The sequence below is a fragment of the Larus michahellis genome, chromosome Z (genome assembly GCF_964199755.1).
Source record: "Larus michahellis chromosome Z, bLarMic1.1, whole genome shotgun sequence".
In the NCBI taxonomy this organism is placed as follows: domain Eukaryota; kingdom Metazoa; phylum Chordata; class Aves; order Charadriiformes; family Laridae; genus Larus; species Larus michahellis.
This window is the reverse complement of record NC_133930.1, coordinates 31,342,985-31,362,002: the sequence shown is the minus strand read 5'-3', so window position 1 is coordinate 31,362,002 and position 19,018 is coordinate 31,342,985. Positions and strand designations below refer to the sequence as shown.

The window sequence follows — 19,018 nt, the reverse complement described above, 5'->3', positions numbered from 1 at the left end:
GGGCTTGAGGTAATGACAATTTTGATCTGAGCATGTTAATGTGTTAATCAGTAGGCTCTTGTGTGGATCACAGAACTTGCTTGCTTTACTGTGTATTAGAGCGTAGGGCTTTTTAATGGCTGCTTTCAGCTCTTGCCGTTTGCTTTGCTGCTTATCAATATATTTCGCTGTGCTTGGAAACATCTTGATAAAGGCAATAGCCATATGCCAGGGCTGGCACACGGCCCTGTCTGTGATGCCGTTCCTCTGCTGCATGAGCTACCTCGCGGAGAGAACAAGGGGTTACACCTCCCTCTTCTCCTCTGGAGTCGATGTGTCCAGTTCTGATGCGTGGGCTCCTGAGTTTTTTGTACTTGCTTTCGTAAGATTTTTGATCCTATTATCTAACATTGTTGGCTTATTGTTGCGTGTGTGGAACCTGGTTTGGTCCTGGCATAAGGGTAAACAACTTGTTGTTGAGCTGACAGAGAAATGTGGCCCGAGGCTGTTGATCCCTGAGTGACATGATATGTAGGAGGGTTTGGGCAGGTGCCTAGGGCTGTTACCACCTCCTATAACCTGGGGTTTTACAGCTGAACAGGCATGCAGCCCCATTGAATTGGCACACCACTTGATGTAAGAGTGCCTTGCCAACCCCAATGAGGCCCAGCAGCTCTTAGCACTGTTTTGGTGCTTGGCCTGTGCCTGTTGGGCCTCTGTCTAGCACCATCACAGCAGCAGGGGAAAGTGAGCCTTTACCTCTAAGGACACGATGGTTGAGACAGGGACCCAAACCTCAACCACAGCAATTGCCCCATTAGTAAAAAGGAAATACTAGCAGTGGAGGTCAACAAGACTGCACCATCAATTAGTAAAGGAGGAGGAGGACGAAGGGCCTGATCAGGAAGCCAGTCCTTCGTCAAGGAAACGTAAGGAGGAAGTGATTAGAAGTCATCCAAGAGGCAGAAACCACTCCATCACTAACCCTGAGCAAGCTCCAAGATAGGTGGAAAAATTACGGCTGCCAGCTAGGCTGCCTGGTTGCTCAGATGCTGGAATGCTGGAGGGGATAGTCAGGAACAGAGGGTACGGAAGCCCAGCAGCTGGGATCCCTCACTAGGCACCAGGGAATCAACAAAGAAATCAAAGAGACTTGACAATCAGCAGCCTCTGGAGGTGGTTCCTGTTGAGTGTGAGATGTCCCCTCAAGGGTGATCTTGTCAATTACTGAGGCAATTGAACCCCTGCTGAGGAAGGTTTTCAGTATCTAAGAGAATTAGCAGTGGTGGAGGTGATCTGCAGTGACCTGGAAAACAAACAGGTCTCCACAGATTGGCATGACATCCAGTATACATGGGCCATGTAGAGGAGGTCTGTGGAAAATGCATGTGTCATACGCCAGCTCACTGGTGATGCTGGACTGGCCGCATCTTGAGATACCAGCTTTGGAGAGACTGTCGTGCCGGTTCCAGGGTGTTTCAAAGAGAATCCCTCCACTTCTCATCCCCAGAAGCAGTGTCTTGGCTGTCAGCGGTGCCCTATGGAGTCAGCCTCCCCCTGCCAGTGGGAAGGGGCGCCCCAGGTGCACACCACATGGCACCCTCTGGTTCTTCCTGCATGGCTGGACTAGGACTTGAGGCAAAGGGACAGTGCACTCACCTCGTAGCTAGAAGCCCACATACCTGAACTGCAGGGGAAGACAGCCGCTGAGGGACCCACCAAGAAGGCTACTACACCAGTTGCTGCCAAGACAGTGGAAAGCAACCAGCAGTCTGCCAGACACAGAATAAGGGCTGAAAATGCCTCTCCTCCTGAGTTTGGTGAAGGGAATTCTGGTCTGACACTACAGAAGTCAGAGAGTGAATATGACAATCAGAATTAAAGGGTCCCTGCCTCTGGCTGGGCAGAGGAAAGGATAACAAAGTTTAATGGACTGTAGGGATTTGATGGCCTAGCACATCAGATCCATGGGGGTATAAGACTTTGGTGCATACTGCTGCACAGCGTACCAAAATGCCTTCAGGGTAGGAGGGGGTGGGACCCATCTGGATTTGTGGAGTGACAGGGAGATGCCAACAGTTGTCTGTGTTGGAGGCTGAGTTGAGCCTAACAGGGGACAAAGGCAGAAACATGCTATTGTGAGGCTCAGAGTCTCCATGTATCGTTTCCTTGGCATAGACTACCTCAGGAGAGGGTATTCTTCCACAGACCCAAGAAGATACTGGTAGGCCTTTGGTGTAGCCACAGCAGACACCAAGAAGATTAAATAACTATCATCTATCTTGTCTGGCCTCTCCATTGTAGGGTTGCTGAATGACAAAGAACAACAGGTGGTGGTTGCTACCATGATGGTGCACCAGTGGCAGTATTGCACCAACTGAGACTCCCTGGTTACTCCTGGCTATAAGTTGATTAATCTATTGGAGAGCCAAGAAGTGAAAAGCAAGACTTAATAACACTTAAATAGTCCCATAAGGCCAGTGCAACAGTCTGTCAGAGGGTGGAGGTTAACAGTGGATTACTATGGCCTGAATGAAGTGATGCCAGCATTGAGTGCTGCCGTGTGGGATAAGCTAGAACTCCAACATGAACGGGAGTCAAAGGCGGCCAAGCAGTATGCCACAATTGATATTGCCAAAGCATTTTTCTTGACCCCTTTGGCAGCAGAGTGCAGGCCACAGTTCACTTTCATGTGGCGGGCTGTCCAATACACCTGGAACCAACTGGCCCAGGGCTGGGAGGACTGCCCTATCTACCTATCAGTCTTTGACTGCTACAGACTGCATTGGAACAGGGTGAAGCCCCTGAACACTTGCAATGCATGGATGACATCATTGTATGGGGCAACAGAGCAAAGGAAGTGTTTGAGAAGGGGAAGAGAATCATCCACATCATTTGGAAAGCTGCTTTTGCCATAAAACCAAAGCAAGGTCAAAGGGCCTGTACAAGAAATCCAGTTCTTGGGACTAAAATGTCAAGATGGATATTGTCACACTCCTGGGGCTGCAATCAATAAAATAATAACTATGTCCCCACCAGCTAACAAGAAAGGAACACAGGCTTGTCTAGACATTATGGATTACTGCAAAATGCATGTGTATACCAGGTTACAGTCAGCTTGTGAGCCTTCTCTATTGAGTGACCCTAAAAAAGAACTATTTTGAGTGGGACCGTTAGCAGCAACAAGCCTTTCAACAGATTAAGGAGGAGACAGTTCATGTAACAGTTGGGCCCATCCGGATGGGACCAGCTGTGAGAAACGTACTCTACACTGCGGCTGGGGAGCACTGGAGCCTCTGACAGAAAACACCTGGAGAAATACAAGGTCAGCCTTTAGGGTTTTGAAGCCAGGGGTATCGAGGATCCAAGGCCCACTACACTTTGACTGAAGAAGACATACTAACAGTGTGGGAGGGGGCTGAGCTCCTTCAGAAGTTGCTGGTACAGAAGCACAGCTCCTCTTGGCGCCACGATTGCCTGTGCTGTACTGGATGTTCAAAGGACGCTGCATAGAGTAAGTCGGTAGTGTCGGTCATGCAGCAGGCGTGGATGGGGAATCCCAGCTGTCCTGGAATCCTGGAAGAGATAACGAACTCATCGGAAGGCATAAGTCTCAGAGCATCACCCGAGGAGGTGACTCATGCGCAAGAAGTGACACCAGGTAATGATTTATCAGAAGGTGAAAAGCAGCACGGTCTGTTTACCAGTGGATCCTGTTGTGTTGTAGGAAACCATTAGAAGTGGAAGGCTGCTGTGTAGAGTCCTACACAACAAGCTGTCAAAGCTATCAAAGGAGAAGCCAAGTTGAGCCAGTTTGCAGAAGTTGGACCTGGACCTAGGGATAGCTGAATGAGAAAAACAGCCAGTACTCTATGTCAATACTGGCTCATGGATGGTGGCAAATGCCCTGTGAGGGTGACTGCATCATTGGAAAGAGACCAACTGGCAGCTCAGAGGTAAACCCATCTGGACTACTGCTTTCTGGCAAGACATTGCTGTCTGGGTAGAAAACATTACTGTAAAGGTGGATGTCATACAGATGCTCACAAGCCCAAGGGCAGCACCACTGAAGAACACCAAAACAAAGAGCAGGTAGACCAGGCTGGCAGAATTTAAGTCACTCAGGTAGACCTGGACTGGGAACTTGGGTAGACCTGGACTGGGAACTTAAAGGTGAGTTATTCAGAGCTCAGTGGGCCCATGAAACGTCAGGGCCTTTAGGGAGAGACCTAAAATCTACAGATGGGCTTGTAATCAAGGAGCGGACCTTGGGGTTGAAGCCATCACACAGGCTATTCATGAATGTGAAACAGTGATTCAGATCTTCAGTAAGATGGATCCAGGCCCAGATGTCCATGCCTCAAAAGAAAATGGGCAATGACAGTTTTTTGCTTTTTCAAGGTGGTATGACACTCCCTCTCCAGCTTTTTCCAGTTACAAAGGGAACAGGAACCGGTTATCTAAAACTTACACTGCCGATACAGTCAGTTGGTTCCCAGTAAAGCCACTCCTGAGAGAAGAAGCAGACAAGGCCCTGGTTTGCCTTCGTAGCTACACACAGAAGTCTCTAGGTTCATCCAGTTCTTGTCCATTCAAACTGTTTCAAATAAATTTCTGTAGGATCTATGGAGGTAACCTTGCTTCACAAGGGCCACAAAAACTGTACATGAATAATGCAAATCAGTTTTGATTCACTGAGGATCATCTTCAATTGGTAATGCTGCAGTTTGAAGGCTTAATTTGTATTCTCTTCTATACTAACTACCTGAAGCTTTGACCTCAAGGAGTCATTTCTCAGCTATACCATTGTAACCTGACAAAAGAGAGTTCTTGTAAACCTGAGAGGTGATACAAGTGTAGTTAACCCCAAAGAGGAATCAGTTCTTACTAGTACACTATGTTTAATAGAATTTTGAATTCTAATTTTCTTTTAAAGAGAATTCTTTATTTGCTCTTAATGGCAGGCACTTATAGCTGAAAAATCTGAAAGTAATATTGTTCCTTTACATGATTTCTGAACAATCTGTGATCCCTGGAAGAAAGGCTGCTAATTGTAGGTTTTAGTGAAATAGGTTGAAATAGGTAAATGTGAGAAGTTGGTGGTAGGAAGTTTCATTACGGAGAGATGATCGTGTGTTTGTGATATGAGAACAGCCAGGTTAGCCCAGACCAAAACTCCGTCAGTCCCAGCATCCAGTCTTACCATGGTCAATAGCAGACTGGTAGACTCCTCTTGCACCAAGGAGTACAAGGACAAAGCAAGTGTACACTGATAGGTATGTCATTGTATACTTGGACGGCATGTATTGTGCGCATATTGAGGTCAGCACACGGCTCCAGCTTTTACATATCTGAGGTTTGGGAACTTCCTGAACCAAAGCAATCCAAAGGCACTGCTTACGCATTTTTCTGCAATGAAATCTGATCACATGACCTCTTATGAGGAAACTTCTTGATATTTACAGTATCTTGGAGAAAACGTTCTGTGGCTTCATCACCTATTCTCATATAATCGTATTTCTTCCTAAGAAATGCTTCCTCTTATTTTTTTTTTAACTTGACATCTTAACAATTTCATCTAGCATCCTCTCACTCTTGAAAGATGATGAAACAGTTCTTCCCTGTTCACAGCTGGCATATCATGTGTTAATGTTGAGATTTTTCTTTTATCTTTATCCATCCTTATTTCTGTCTTGCTAGTTGGATTCCAGTTATTTGTCCATCCTTCTCAGAAAAGCCATCTCATAGCTTTGGTTATTCTCAGAGCTTCTGTGTTCCTTTTTCTTTGTTCTTTATTTGCTTTCTAGTTTTTGATGCAGTTGCTTTTTTTCCCCCCAACACCGCAAGATCTTTTGAGTGGCGATAGGTTCAAAACTAGGATCCCAGTTATGTATTGTAAAGATTTGTTTTCTTGTGTAATATTCTAGATCTACCTGGCTGCAGTATATTCGGTTTTGAATGCTGTTACTCAGGACTGTGGATTGTTTTCTGAACTATGAAATCAGTTTTTGGTGACCTGGGTGATTTTGTATTAGCAGGATAATTGGCATTTCACTGTATGTCTCCATTATAAGCCAATTATAAGTAAGTTGAAATGCTAGGGAACCGGCACAGGTTTATAATGTTCTATTAGGATGACCTCTCTCCACAGTGCCAGTGGACTATTTATCTTTTCTTTTCTTTCCTGTGTTTTCGTGAAATATTTATCTATGTGAACCTTCCCACTTACCTCACTGGAAACTAGTTTAGAAACATTTTTGGGGACCACATCAAAAACTTCTTGGAAATCTGAGATTAGTTAGATCTTCCTCTTTCAGACACTCACAGAGTTGTCTTTAAACAGTAGGAAAAAAGTCCTTAGTGCAATAATATCTGTGTTTTCTCAACCTGATTTCATACTTGGCTTTGGAACTCATTTGCCTTCTCAAAACGGCAGGGTCAATGTTTTGACCTCCTGGGAACGATAATCTCTGTGTGGGGAAACTACCTAAAATTGAATAGTGCATGTTGCCTTGTTCCGTCTTTGTTGCATCCAGATCACCTCAAGCTTGTTGGAAATCAGCCACTCTTCACGATTACAAGCTTTATTTTGTGAATAGGGAAGTGAAATTAGGTTGGAAGTTTATTCCTTGGACAGTTATCTTCTGATTATCTGAGTATACTTTGCTGTTCCTCTTATTCTGTGCAAGATCCTTGGGCTTCTGTGGGTGTCTGTGGTCCTTCTACGCTGAGAAACACCCAGAGGTTCGCTGCACAGAGGAGAGAGCCTGAGGGCTGCTTGCAGTTACTCACATTTAGCAGATTTCACGTGTTGTAGTACGATCAAGATAATCTTGGGAAAAAAAGGGGGGGGGGCGGGGAGAAGAAAGCCCACAAAATGTTGGCCTTTCAACTGAAGTGACCTTTTCTCCCGGGCTGGAGAAAGTAAGGCAGGAGATTGGGCTTCTTGGGGTTGGCCTCATTGGGATTTGGTGCCCTCTCGTGGAAAAAAGGCACCGACATCGACCGACAGCTCACATCTGTCCGCTGGGTTGCCTCATCAATAACTTCTGTACCCAGCAGCTGCAGATGCAACCCAGCGAGACCGGGTGGCAATCTAGACTCGCTTTACATTTAAAATGAGTACACATGTGCCACGCTGCTTCCCGGCACCGGGGCCGGGATCCGTGTGGTTCCTTCCAGCGCAGCTGCACAGTAAAATGTTGAGACAGTTCCCTGCAAGAAGAGCAAATATCCAAGTGCTGGGAGAGATGGGTCACTTCCTTGGAATAGCTTTTAAAGTAACATTAACATTCGTCTCAGCATCTCTGTGGAACACGAGGTACAGACCACCATGTGGTTTCTCATGAGGACAAAGTGCCTTACTGACAGTTATTTAATGCAGCTAAGTTTGAGTAGCTTACGTAATAAACTTAGTTAAATTAATCCTTCCAAGAGAATCATAATAGACAAATGTTTCAATATCCTCATTGAATAGAAGCAAAGTTTGGGTTTTTTTAGAGAAGTTATATTTATTGTTTTTAGAAGGGGTGAAGTTCCCAGCAAATGTCTGGAAATACCCTGAGCTCCATTTTCCTAACTATCACTAACAAGAACTTACATTTATTTCAGTAAAAGTACTTTTTTCTTTCTAAATGAACTGTAGAGAGCATGTAAGTAGCTGTCTGAAACTTCTTAGCTATAATGAAAATATTTTGGTCTAAATTTTTGTTTTGAATAGAATACAGAAGAAAATGCTTTGGAAGTCAGCTAAAGATGTAGTGGAAAGTTGGAATTAGATAGTTTTTCCTTTCAAGTCATTGTATATATGGAGGACTATTACCATGAAAAAAGATAGTCTTTTTAAAAAAGGAGGAGTGAGAGAAAAGGATTTTAAATGTGAGTATCTGAGATAATATTCTGTAACTGCAACACTAACTGTGGTTTATGCAGCAAATGAAATTTTATTTTCCTAATGAGTATTTAGGTGCTGATACTTGAATGGATTGTCTTCAAAGAAAATTGAGTTGCATCCTTCAGTACAAGTGGCAGCTTGCCACTAAACATTCCCTCAGGATCCCTTTTGAAAACTTTGATGATGAGTTGTAGCTGACCATAGACCATAATGCTTTAAGATTTTTTTAACTGGTTACACTTTAGCCCCAGCTTCTTTCTCCCTTCTAAGGTTTGCCTGATTCCTAAATCTGCTCACGGTACAAATCCAGCAAGTGCACAAATGGCAGGGATGAAGATTCAACCAATTGAAGTGGATAAAAATGGGAGCGTTGATATTTCCCATTTAAAAGCAATGGTGAGTATTTAACTATCTTTAATTTTCAAGGCAGGAACACTTCTTTTCCTCCACAGGCAATAGTGTTGGCAGCTGAGTCAGATTTTTCTTTTGGAGAAAATAGGGTAATAACAGTGAATACATGCTTGAAAAAGATAAATTGTGAGATTGCCTTTAATTTGAGGATCTTCAGTGCAGGAGAGGCTCAGAGAGTCTTTCTACACAGTAAGTAGGCTCTTTTATAGCAGACCTTTTTTGTCTACATCTGGTATTTGAAATGCATGAAGCATGTTCATGAGTGTGAAGCATTTGAAACTGCACTTCAGCTTTCACTTAGCAAAGTTCAAGCCCACCTCTGCTGGGGAAGGTGTTGCTAGGCAACTTTTTTCACTTTTTTTGGAGTAGATTGGCTGCAGGTGAATCCTGAGAAGACAAGGGATTAGCAAGACACATTTCCAAAAATACATATTTGAGAAGGCTTTTATGGTAGTCGTGGAACTGTATTGCTGAAAGCAGGGGGATGGTCGTTAGATCACTTTACCTTGAAGGTGTGGCTTGTCTTAAGGTCCCGGAAGTGACCATTACACATACATCTTTTAATAGCATGCCTTCTCCTTGATTTAAAGTTCTGATTTATTGAAAAAAACCTGCTGTTTTTCCATAGATATTGCTGAAGGAAAGATCTCAGTATCTTTTGCTGACTATAAATGACTTAGATTACCTGCTGATAGACTTGCTTCTCACCTGTAAACGCCTGATAACCTTATCACATGTTTTCGTAAAAATCTTCTCTTAAGAAGCTTTAGGAGCCTCCATGACTTCTTCTTTTTTATTTTTTTTTCCTCTCCCTCCCCTGGCACCAGGTGGACAAGCACAAAGAGAACCTGGCAGCCATCATGATCACATACCCTTCCACCAACGGTGTGTTTGAAGAGGAGATTGGAGATGTGTGCGACCTGATCCACAAACATGGTGGCCAGGTTTACTTAGATGGAGCAAACATGAATGCCCAGGTACAAAGTCTCCTGGGTAGATTTATTACAACTGTTTTTTGACTTGGAATAAAAATAGCAGAGCAGTACTCAGTTCAGACCGTAACACAGCTTCCTCACAAGATGGCACAGTGTTTGGGGGAGGAGGGGAGGTTTTCAAGAACAATAATAAAAATCAGATGGTGAAAACATTTCTCTTTTATCTGATTTTGCCCAGAAATGTTTTGTGAGATGCATGAGTTGTTCTCTGAAATTGGCTTAGTCTGCCTAATCTTTGTCAAAGACATTCTTTACAAACACGAATAAGGATTGCTAAAGCAAAAAATCGTTTGCATCAATTCTTGTTTATGATGCACCATGTTAAAGACAAACAGAAAAACATTTAACACCTTTTTCAACCTATTTTTCTCGAATGAAGTAATAGGTCTTAAAATGGCACGTAAAGAATATTTTGAGATGGAGTATTCCCTTCACAGGTGGGTCTGTGTCGTCCTGGAGATTACGGCTCTGATGTCTCTCACTTAAACCTTCACAAAACCTTTTGCATTCCCCATGGAGGAGGAGGACCTGGAATGGGACCAATTGGAGTGTGGGTATCTGTTTATTAGCCTTTTCTTTAAAAAAAAATAAGGAAAAAAAAATCCCATAGTGAATCTTGGTTGACAGTTCACTGAAGAACAGAGCCATGCATGGGAGAGGTGTACTGTTGTTTGTAAACTTTTGTCCTTCTCAGGGATAGTCACGCGCTGATCTCATGAACGGTGACGTTCACCTGTATTCCCAAACCCTCACTTTCAGCTTGGCCCTTTAGTGTGTATGGTGGACCTCGCTCAGCAGCCTGTTTTGTGAGGAAATGGCAGAGATGATCTGTGGACTTTGAGTGATACCGTACGTAGTCCAGAACGCTGAATTGGTACATGAATCTATCCCATAGGGCAATCATATTTTTTGTAAATAATCTTTTAAAAAAATCATTTTGATTTGGATAGCTGAATGAGTATCTTGTGATAGGTTGAACTCTGAGTGCCATCCTCTGTCATCACCATTTACATTAATAAACTTTCTATCAAAGAAGACATAGCCCAGACTTCTGGATGACTGTGTTCTGAAGGAGGGCAAGGAGAAGCTACTGCTGAAACTGTCTAGAAATGATAACATAGGAACACACATTTAAGTTCTAAAATCATTGTTTTTGTTTTAGAAAGAAACACTTGGCTCCTTACTTGCCTACCCACCCTGTCATCAAAATACATCCGGATAAGGATGCATGTCCTTTGGGTACTGTCAGTGCTGCTCCGTGGGGTTCCAGTGCTATATTGCCCATTTCCTGGGTGTATATCAAGGTGGGTAGACTTTTGTAAGGAGTATCTGCTGAGGGTCTGTTTCTGTTTCAGCAAGTCTGGGGACCCCTGGAACCACATGAACAGGTTTAAAGAGCAATTCATCCTAAGATGTTTGCACAGACTGAAATGCATATGCATGGTCATAGGTTATTTATATCCTTTGAACAACCTTCTTTTCCAGTAGGACAATGGAATAGCCTATTGCCATGTGTTGCAATAGGAAAGGATGGCAGGACAACTGCTGTGTCTATGCAGCCCACTTAATTCTTCTGTCTCTTGTCTGTAATAAGTTTTCACATTTAAAAGCTGCTTGGTAATTCCCGTTCTTCCAAGAATATTTTTCATTGTATGCTGCAGTATTGTTATGGTTGAACCTGTATGTAACATTTAACTTTCCAAAATCTGTTTAATGAGAACTTGAATTCCAGGGGATTTTACTACATTTGAAAAACTAAACCTAGTTTTGGCTTTGGATGTGCAACAATTTGATCATGATCTACGTAATTTTTTGATGCCTTGCAATGCAGTGGTAAGCCTGCAAGTATTTGGTTACCCATATGGAATTAGCCATCCAACAGAGATGGGTGTAGGTTCAAATTCTGTTTGAGACGAGGGTGTGCTGGGACCCTGAGCGACGTTTAAAGCTTTCAGCGTGAGAAAGAGTTGTAATGGTGAGCAGAAGGGCAGCGTCATTCAGAGTACCCTGTAGCCAGCGTGATAGCCTAACCATGGAAATTTCTGCTTTCCCGGAAACCAGCTCTTCTGGAATTGGAATGAACGAATATGAACTGTTAGAACTTCCATGGTGGCTTTTCAGCTGTGCGTAAAAATCCCTTTGTGATTTTTAGCTGCTTCCTATAACACAATATATAAACCAGTAAATTTTTAAGGGAAGCTGTTTCTTCACAATGCAGAGTGCCATCTCTTTACACTGTCCTATCTAAAGGGGCTACCTTGAAGGCTGTTCTGGCTTTCTTATCCTTTGCCAACTTACCTTTTAAGTGCAGTATTAGGAAAACTCGGCCACAGCTTAATTCCAGCACTGTCCTTTCACATTGCGTTAACAGAGAAATGAGTGCATCTGTGTTCCTTTGGCTCTGGTCTTTGTTAATGCGCAGTATCATCTGTGACGCGACACCAGCAAGCAGCGTGTGAGCTGCTGGGATGATCTGTGCAGGCAACGCATGTAGCTTTTTGGGCAGCTCTCTGGTGACAGGCAGCGTGCGCAGCTGTTACAAGTGTGCTGATGACAGTCTCCGAGTTCTGCTCGCTTTTTTTCTGTTCACTTCAGAATTCCTCAGTTTGCGGAAAGGTTTGGGTTGTTCACTTGTTGACTTTAGGCAAAAACTCTTACGTAGTGAGCAGTCTCATAAGCTACGTATACCCAAGTTGCTTTCAAGTAATACCCAGTGCTTTTCTGTGAGTGTAGTGTAAATAGCACAGTGTAATAGTGTGACTGCCTTAAAGCTAGCCAGGTGCGTTAAGGTGCTGTTGTCTATTATGGTTGCCAGTACAAGAACACACTTAGCTCGCTTGGGAGTGCTTTTAGATCTGTTTCTTCATGTTATTCCCCTTTTAGACAATGGGAGCAAAGGGTCTGAAACATGCTTCTGAGATTGCTATACTAAATGCAAACTACATGGCGAAGAGGCTAGAGAAGCACTACAAAATCCTTTTCAGAGGAGCAAAAGGCAAGTATTGGACAATTTAGGTTTTTTTCTACAAAGCTGACTTTTTTTTTCCGAGTGTCGAAGTTGGCTTGCAAAACGGTTCTTTTTTTAATGCTACGTGACAGCCACCTCTCAAACTTCTCTTGATATTGTTCACAAGAGAAATAACCTGCCACGCTGCTTCTGTGGAGGTACTGCAGTGAAACTGAGATATCTTGGAAGTAGAAGAAAAAAATGCCCGTTTGTAATTAGATGAAATGATGACAAAAGATGGAGTAAACCTTGGCATCAGATTGTTCTCCTTGAAGTCTAGTAGCAGATTAATGAACAGTAGAAAAAGAAGCAACAAAGTTGAGACTTCCAAATCTCCCTTAACCAGTGGCACAACAATTTAAGAACTGGAAGCAATTTTTGGACCTGTACTTTCCCTTCCACACTTTCTCTGAACCCACTCCCCCGCCACAGATTTCTCCCATTTCCACTCCTTATTCTCCTTTGTGAGATGGGGGAGAATCCCCTTGGCAATGCAAAATACTTCAGCTACATTCTGGTTCCCTGCTACAGCTCTCCAGTCTTGCAGGACAGAAGTAATGAGGAAGAGGTGAGAGAATTATGTTACAGTAGCGTAACTATCAGAGAATGCTATTTTGCTTGTTTAAGCTGAATGGCACCAAAGAACATTTGAGTACAGTATGTCTGCCCTTCAAAATATGTCTTAAATTAACAGAATACACCTTGGCTAAACCTGCAGGTTGGATTTTAAAAGAATAAGTTATTTCCTCACAGAAGTGAATGGAAGTTGCAAATTTTAAAGGATTTGGCCATGAAATGGAATAAGGTTCTCTGGGATCATGCATATAAACTTAGATTAACGTGTCTTTAGCCTCTCTGTAACAACAGATTTGAGCTTTTCTGGCATAACATAAAACTGATTATCTTGTACATGCATAACTGAAGATACCCTAAGACCAAAACGGTGTTGGGCCACTGACAAATTCAATTATTTTTCAGAGTACTTGTAAATTACAGGAGCTACTTCGTCCCCCTCTTTCCTAGTTCTGATCTTGGAAATGAGGCCGGCTCTTAATGTGACGTGGGACGCAGGGGGCCAGTCTTCAGATACTGAGTTGTATCTCTCTTACCTAATAATTTCTCAGGTTTGAGTTTTTGCCCAAGTGGATATTTTTTAATTTGTCTTCTTGCCATGTTCTCCACAAAGCCAATCAGAACAGACTGCTTGGTAGATTGCATTATTCTCCTAGTAAGTAAACATAGCGTAGATGTCTTCATTTACAGGTTATGTAGCCCATGAATTCATTTTGGATACAAGACCTTTCAAAAAAACAGCAAACATTGAAGCTGTAGATCTTGCTAAGAGACTTCAGGATTACGGTAAGTCAAATAACATTTCTTTTTTTTATTTAAATAGCAGCTTAAGTGAGAATGTTCTAAATCTCTCCTAAAGGGAGCCATAAACATTCTAGTCCTGTGCTTATGCATGATCATAGAATCATAGAATCTTCATGGTTGGAAGGGACCTTTGAGATCATCGAGTCCAACCATACACACACACACAAAAAAAACCCAATCCCTACAATCTCTGCCACTAGAGCATGCCCTGAGGTGCCACATCTAGATGTTTCTTAAACACCTCTAGGGATGGTGACTCAACCACCTCCCTGGGCAGGCTGTTCCAGTGCCTGACCACTCTCTCAGTAAAGTAATTCTTCCTAATATCTAATCTAAACCTCCCCTGCCGCAGCTTCAGACCATTTCCTCTGGTCCTGTCATTATTCACCTGGGAGAAGAGGCCAACACCCACCTCTCTACAGCCTCCTTTCAGGTAGTTGTAGAGGGCAAGGAGGTCTCCCCTCAGCCTCCTCTTCTCCAAGCTAAACGTGCCCAGCTCCCTCAGCCTCTCCTCGTATGACCTGGTCTCCAGACCCCTCACCAGCCTCATCTGTCCTGGTCATTTCAGGTCTGCTCATGTTCATTAAGGGCTTAGAGAGACAGAGATTTGCATCAACTGAGTTGAAGTAGCTGCTGACAAGTCTGCTGCTACCTCCCCAGTTTTGTAAACTGCCCCTTCAAATTTGTGATTACGTGACCATCAGAGCATTAGCCATTGGAGCAAGTGGGCTGGAGACAAGAGCTTAGTGAGATCCCAACAAAACAGAAAAAAAAAAAAAAAGGAAAAAGAAAAAAAGGAAAAGAAAAGGAAAACGGAAAAGAAAAAATTTTGAAGTACACATGTTCTGAAGTGTCTGATGGTGGCTACTCTGTGGCTGCCAGACTAGATGACCCATTGAACGGCTTGATCCTGTGCAACTGTACTTCTAACGAATACGTGTAAAAGCTGCTAAACCCCAACCAGTAGCACTTCATCAGTGAAACAATCCAAAGCCCAGTTGTGATATCAAAAAACCCCACCCCTCCTGCTCTTTGTGAGTGGCTTATGGCCTTAAGTAGCACACACCACTTCAAACAGACTTTTCAGTAGGTATGGAGGTGAGTTACATGGGTAGTATTAGTAAGGTTCCATCCTCTGCAGCTGACAGAGAAGTGTCACAAGGCTCTAATTAGCAGAAGTGCAGGAAGGGAATCACGAGAGATCACCTTTTCTTTTTACCTTGTCTACCAGTGCACTAATCGATACCCGTCTTTGCCATTCAGCCTGTCATAAGAAGGTGAAGTGATAAAACACGTCTGTTGAACTGAACAGCAGGACCAGAAATAACCTGGGAAACAAGCGATATACTTCAGGCTAAAAAGTAACAAAGCAAGAGGAGCAGGTTTTAAGAGCGTTTCATTAAATCAGTGTGTAGCTCTTATTATAAATAATAGAATAGCATCACCCTTCAGTGTCAAAAACAAAGATAGTCTTACCTATACAGTACGCTGCCAGCACTACCAACGGGTTCACTCCTGTACAGATTATTAGAAAGGGCTGAATTTTTGAATCGATTGCTAGCTAATGCATACATGAACTCACAACCTATTGAGAGTTATTCTGATTTCTTCTGATTTCTTCTTCATCAGGTTTTCATGCTCCAACCATGTCCTGGCCAGTGGCAGGGACACTTATGATTGAACCAACAGAGTCTGAAGACAAGGCAGAGCTGGACAGATTTTGTGATGCAATGATCAGTATTCGGCAGGAAATTGCTGAAATAGAGGAGGGCAGGATGGACCCTCAAATTAACCCACTCAAGGTAAGACGGCATGTAGAGCAAGTTACCAGCATCAGCTTAACGCTGGAGACTTACTTGAGACTACATGAGCCCACTTCCTGGTCTTTCAGTACTCTCAAAAATAATTGTGTCCAACAGTGAACACACAAACTTCTTGAAATTTGACTTTTTAAAAAATCTGAAGCTTTTTCAAACTTTGAATTTTGACTTTTTCAAGTCAGAAGTCTGGCCTTTGTTAAAGAGCAGAGAAAGTTATTTACGCAAGCACAAGATCTGTAATTTTTGAGGCCGTCTCAAAGTAGTGGAAGAGAGATGATTATTTATCTGGTTTAAGAAGGGAAGTGGAATGACCTTAAAACTAACAGTAAAATAAAGACTGAATGAATGATTTTAGCAGCTGCAGCACAAAATTGCTATAGGCTCAAGTTCTATTCAGCTCTCGTAAGGCTGTACCAACTTTTTAAGTATCGAGGGAATTTAGTGAAAAGCTGGAAGCATATTCAAAACTTGGGTAGTATCTTCAGGCAAACTGAAAAATCCACATACTGACTTGCTTCTTGTCGTAAATCTGCCTTTTTTTCCCCCCCAGATAAACAGTATTCTCAAGAGACTCTCTAGATAGTAGATAGTAATTATTTATATGTAGTAATGTGAACTTGAAGGAGGGTTCACACTGATACGTTCAACTGAATTCAGTAATTTCATGTCCTAAACGTGTCTCTTTGCTTGTAGATGTCACCACATACTCTGAACTGTGTCACTTCTTCCAAGTGGGATCGCCCTTATTCCAGAGAAGTGGCAGCATTCCCGCTGGTGAGTAAACAGGGTCCTAGTGGTGTGGTAACACATAAATGTGCTTTCTGCTCTGTGGTCTTCTGGACAGTTGGAGATGAAGTAATCTGTTAAGAATAAAAACTTCAGAGCCATTTTTACTGTTGCTCAATTGTTATGTGTGTGAGCTGTACAGTAGTTCTGTTACTGTTGTTTTTCAAGACAAGGAAAAAAGATCTTCAAAAAAAATAAAAACTCCCTACACATGAAGTGCAAATTTGAATTTCTAAATCTCAGCACTTCAATATTGGACATTCCTATTGGAAACAGACTGTTCAGTTCTGACGTACTGTTTTGGGAGCCTGTGGTGCAGAGTCCCACGTCCAGATGTTCAAAGCTCTGCTCCAAAGAACTTGGATGAGGGTTTGAGAAGATGAATGGTCAGCACAGGGCAAGCCACACCACTGTGAGCCTGCTCCAAAAAGGTCAAATTGGAGCTGGATACATCAGACTTCTTCAGGGCACTACCTAAAATTGCTTCCACAATCTTAACAGTTAGACATATGCATAACTAACTTTTCTCATCTAAAACAGAATTGCATCTATTTTATTGCTATGTACTGTTTCAAAGAGGAAGAATTTAACTGCACCTGTAGAGTTTGCCACCTTATTTTATATATTATAAAATATTGAACAGCACAGGTCTTGGCAGTTTCCTCCACTGTTCCTTGGTTCCTATCCATTATACATGCTTGTTAACTTTCAGGGACTGCAAACAGAGTTTGAAGAAGTATGACTTCACTTAAAAAATCCACTTTTTCAGCATTTGTCATACTTAAAAATCTAATGTCTGTTACAAGTATGTAGATTTGTTTGGCAGGAAAATTAAAACAGTTGGGTTTTTTTTCTTCTGTACTTAGCCATTTGTCAAGCCTGAAAGCAAGTTTTGGCCCACAATTGCTCGCATTGATGACATCTATGGAGATCAACATCTGGTTTGTACCTGCCCACCAATGGAAACCTATGAATCTCCCTTTTCTGAACAGAAGAGAGCATCTTCGTAAGACTGCTTCCAGCTGCCTAGATTTCCAAGTCCATCAGGATGGCCTTTTCCTCCCAGACCTGATAGGGGATTTATATACTGTGTATATTTTGGATAATCACGATGTTTGTTAATTGAATCACTGCTCAGTTAAAATGTAAATACAATCAATATGTTAGATGTAAACAAAATGTGATTGTTCCACAGCAGTTGATGTTGAAGTTGCCTTGATTAAGTATTTTGTCTGTTTTGTGCTGAAGTTTTAACAATTAACACCCAATTTGCAAAGTGGCATAGAAGATATGGTTAAAAAAAGTAGAAGAGATGCAGATGCATAAGGCAATAGTAATGAATATTAACTGCAGGAGTAATTGTTTATATTTTGTAAAAAAAGATGAAGTAGATTGTTAATTTACTTCACGTATTACCACTAGCATTGCTAGTGTTAATATTTCATACTGTTTTTTTTACCTACCAATGTTAGTGCTCTAATAAAATTGTTCAGAATTTTAAACGTTGTCACGTTCTGCATTTTAACTTTTCAGCTGCATTTATCCAACAGAGCAGTATTAAATTATGAAGCTTAAGTTCTGGTTTGTCAGAATTGCCAAAGCAGCAACAGCTTCTACACAAAGCAAAATACTCACAGAGATTAAGATTGCAATAAATCTCTGATATTTTCATGATCCAGAATTACCAGTTTTACTGAGCAGTAGCAAACCGAACTTTTTTCTACATGACGTCAGTTTTTCCTTTTAGCTCCATCTAAGCCTCTCCTCTTATTCCAGAGAAGGCACGAAACACCTTTTCTAACAGACTGTGAACTGCTTAGCATGAGTTAGATCTTGTCTAACAAAGTATTCTCCTTCCACAGTTCCCCAAATCTGGGTACTGGCTTTGGTTATACGTGCACACAACATGCCTTGTTTTGTCATCCAAGCCTACAGCTTGTGTAAAAACTGATTCACGGCTTTAGTTCCGGCCCTCCAAGAATACCGACAGCACCCCAAGAGCAGACCCCTACTGCCACACGCTATGCCAGAACGCAGACCTTAAACAGGAGCCTCTTCTAATCCGTTCCCAGTGATATTTATATAAAATGGATCATCTCACCAGTTAACACAGACAGAGTGACATTCATTTGCGTTTGTTGCGAGTGAGCGCCCCTGTAGAGACAAACTCACTCAGCCACACACAGCAGGGTCCTGGTGAATGAGGAAGCAGGTGCTGGGGCAGTGCTCAGGCTGGGGAAAGGACTGCACAGTTTTGGACCTTACAACCAGCACCGACTCAACCTCCTCTTGAAGGTCTACATGCATGCTCATGCCTGGGAGCTTTCTCACACAAATGAGGCTTCTATTCACAGTACGATTTCAAGTACTGTATTTTTGTGCCTGTCATGGTGAAAGTTTTGGGACTGCAATTTTTTCACTACCTACCTTATGACTTCAATGGGGGCTTTAATTACATGAAGAGACTGCAGATGACAGGAGACAGGAATGAATTTCATTAAAGGAAGGTTAGGCCAGATAGCAGCTTTGATGCGAAAAGCCGCACCTATGTCCTAAAATGTCTAAATACATAGTGAAGAAAATTAGAATTTTATACTCTAGACTTTACTATTGAAAAGGGTGCCTTTCAGTAGCTACTGATAGAGCACTGAGTGTGTAAAAAATTATGAAAAAACACTGCAAACTTATAATGTGAAGAAAGGACGGTCTTTCTGTGTTGCCAGTCTAACTCCACAAAGTCTTGTCAAGC

At 42.3% G+C, this 19,018-nt stretch overlaps 1 protein-coding gene across 1 annotated transcript in view; it reads left to right on the top strand.

The window, feature by feature from the left end:
• The window catches only part of GLDC (glycine decarboxylase), a 45,733-nt gene extending 27,962 nt beyond the window's left edge, over positions 1 to 17,771 (top strand). The window contains exons 17-25 of the mRNA XM_074570415.1: positions 8,144 to 8,269; positions 9,112 to 9,261; positions 9,717 to 9,829; positions 10,442 to 10,583; positions 12,163 to 12,274; positions 13,550 to 13,645; positions 15,293 to 15,465; positions 16,177 to 16,257; positions 17,136 to 17,771. Of these exons, the coding sequence (XP_074426516.1) occupies positions 8,144 to 8,269; positions 9,112 to 9,261; positions 9,717 to 9,829; positions 10,442 to 10,583; positions 12,163 to 12,274; positions 13,550 to 13,645; positions 15,293 to 15,465; positions 16,177 to 16,257; positions 17,136 to 17,279 (1,137 nt within the window). The 3' untranslated portion in view covers positions 17,280 to 17,771. The remainder of the gene's footprint in view (positions 1 to 8,143; positions 8,270 to 9,111; positions 9,262 to 9,716; positions 9,830 to 10,441; positions 10,584 to 12,162; positions 12,275 to 13,549; positions 13,646 to 15,292; positions 15,466 to 16,176; positions 16,258 to 17,135) is intronic.
• Positions 17,772 to 19,018: the final 1,247 nt, after the last annotated feature.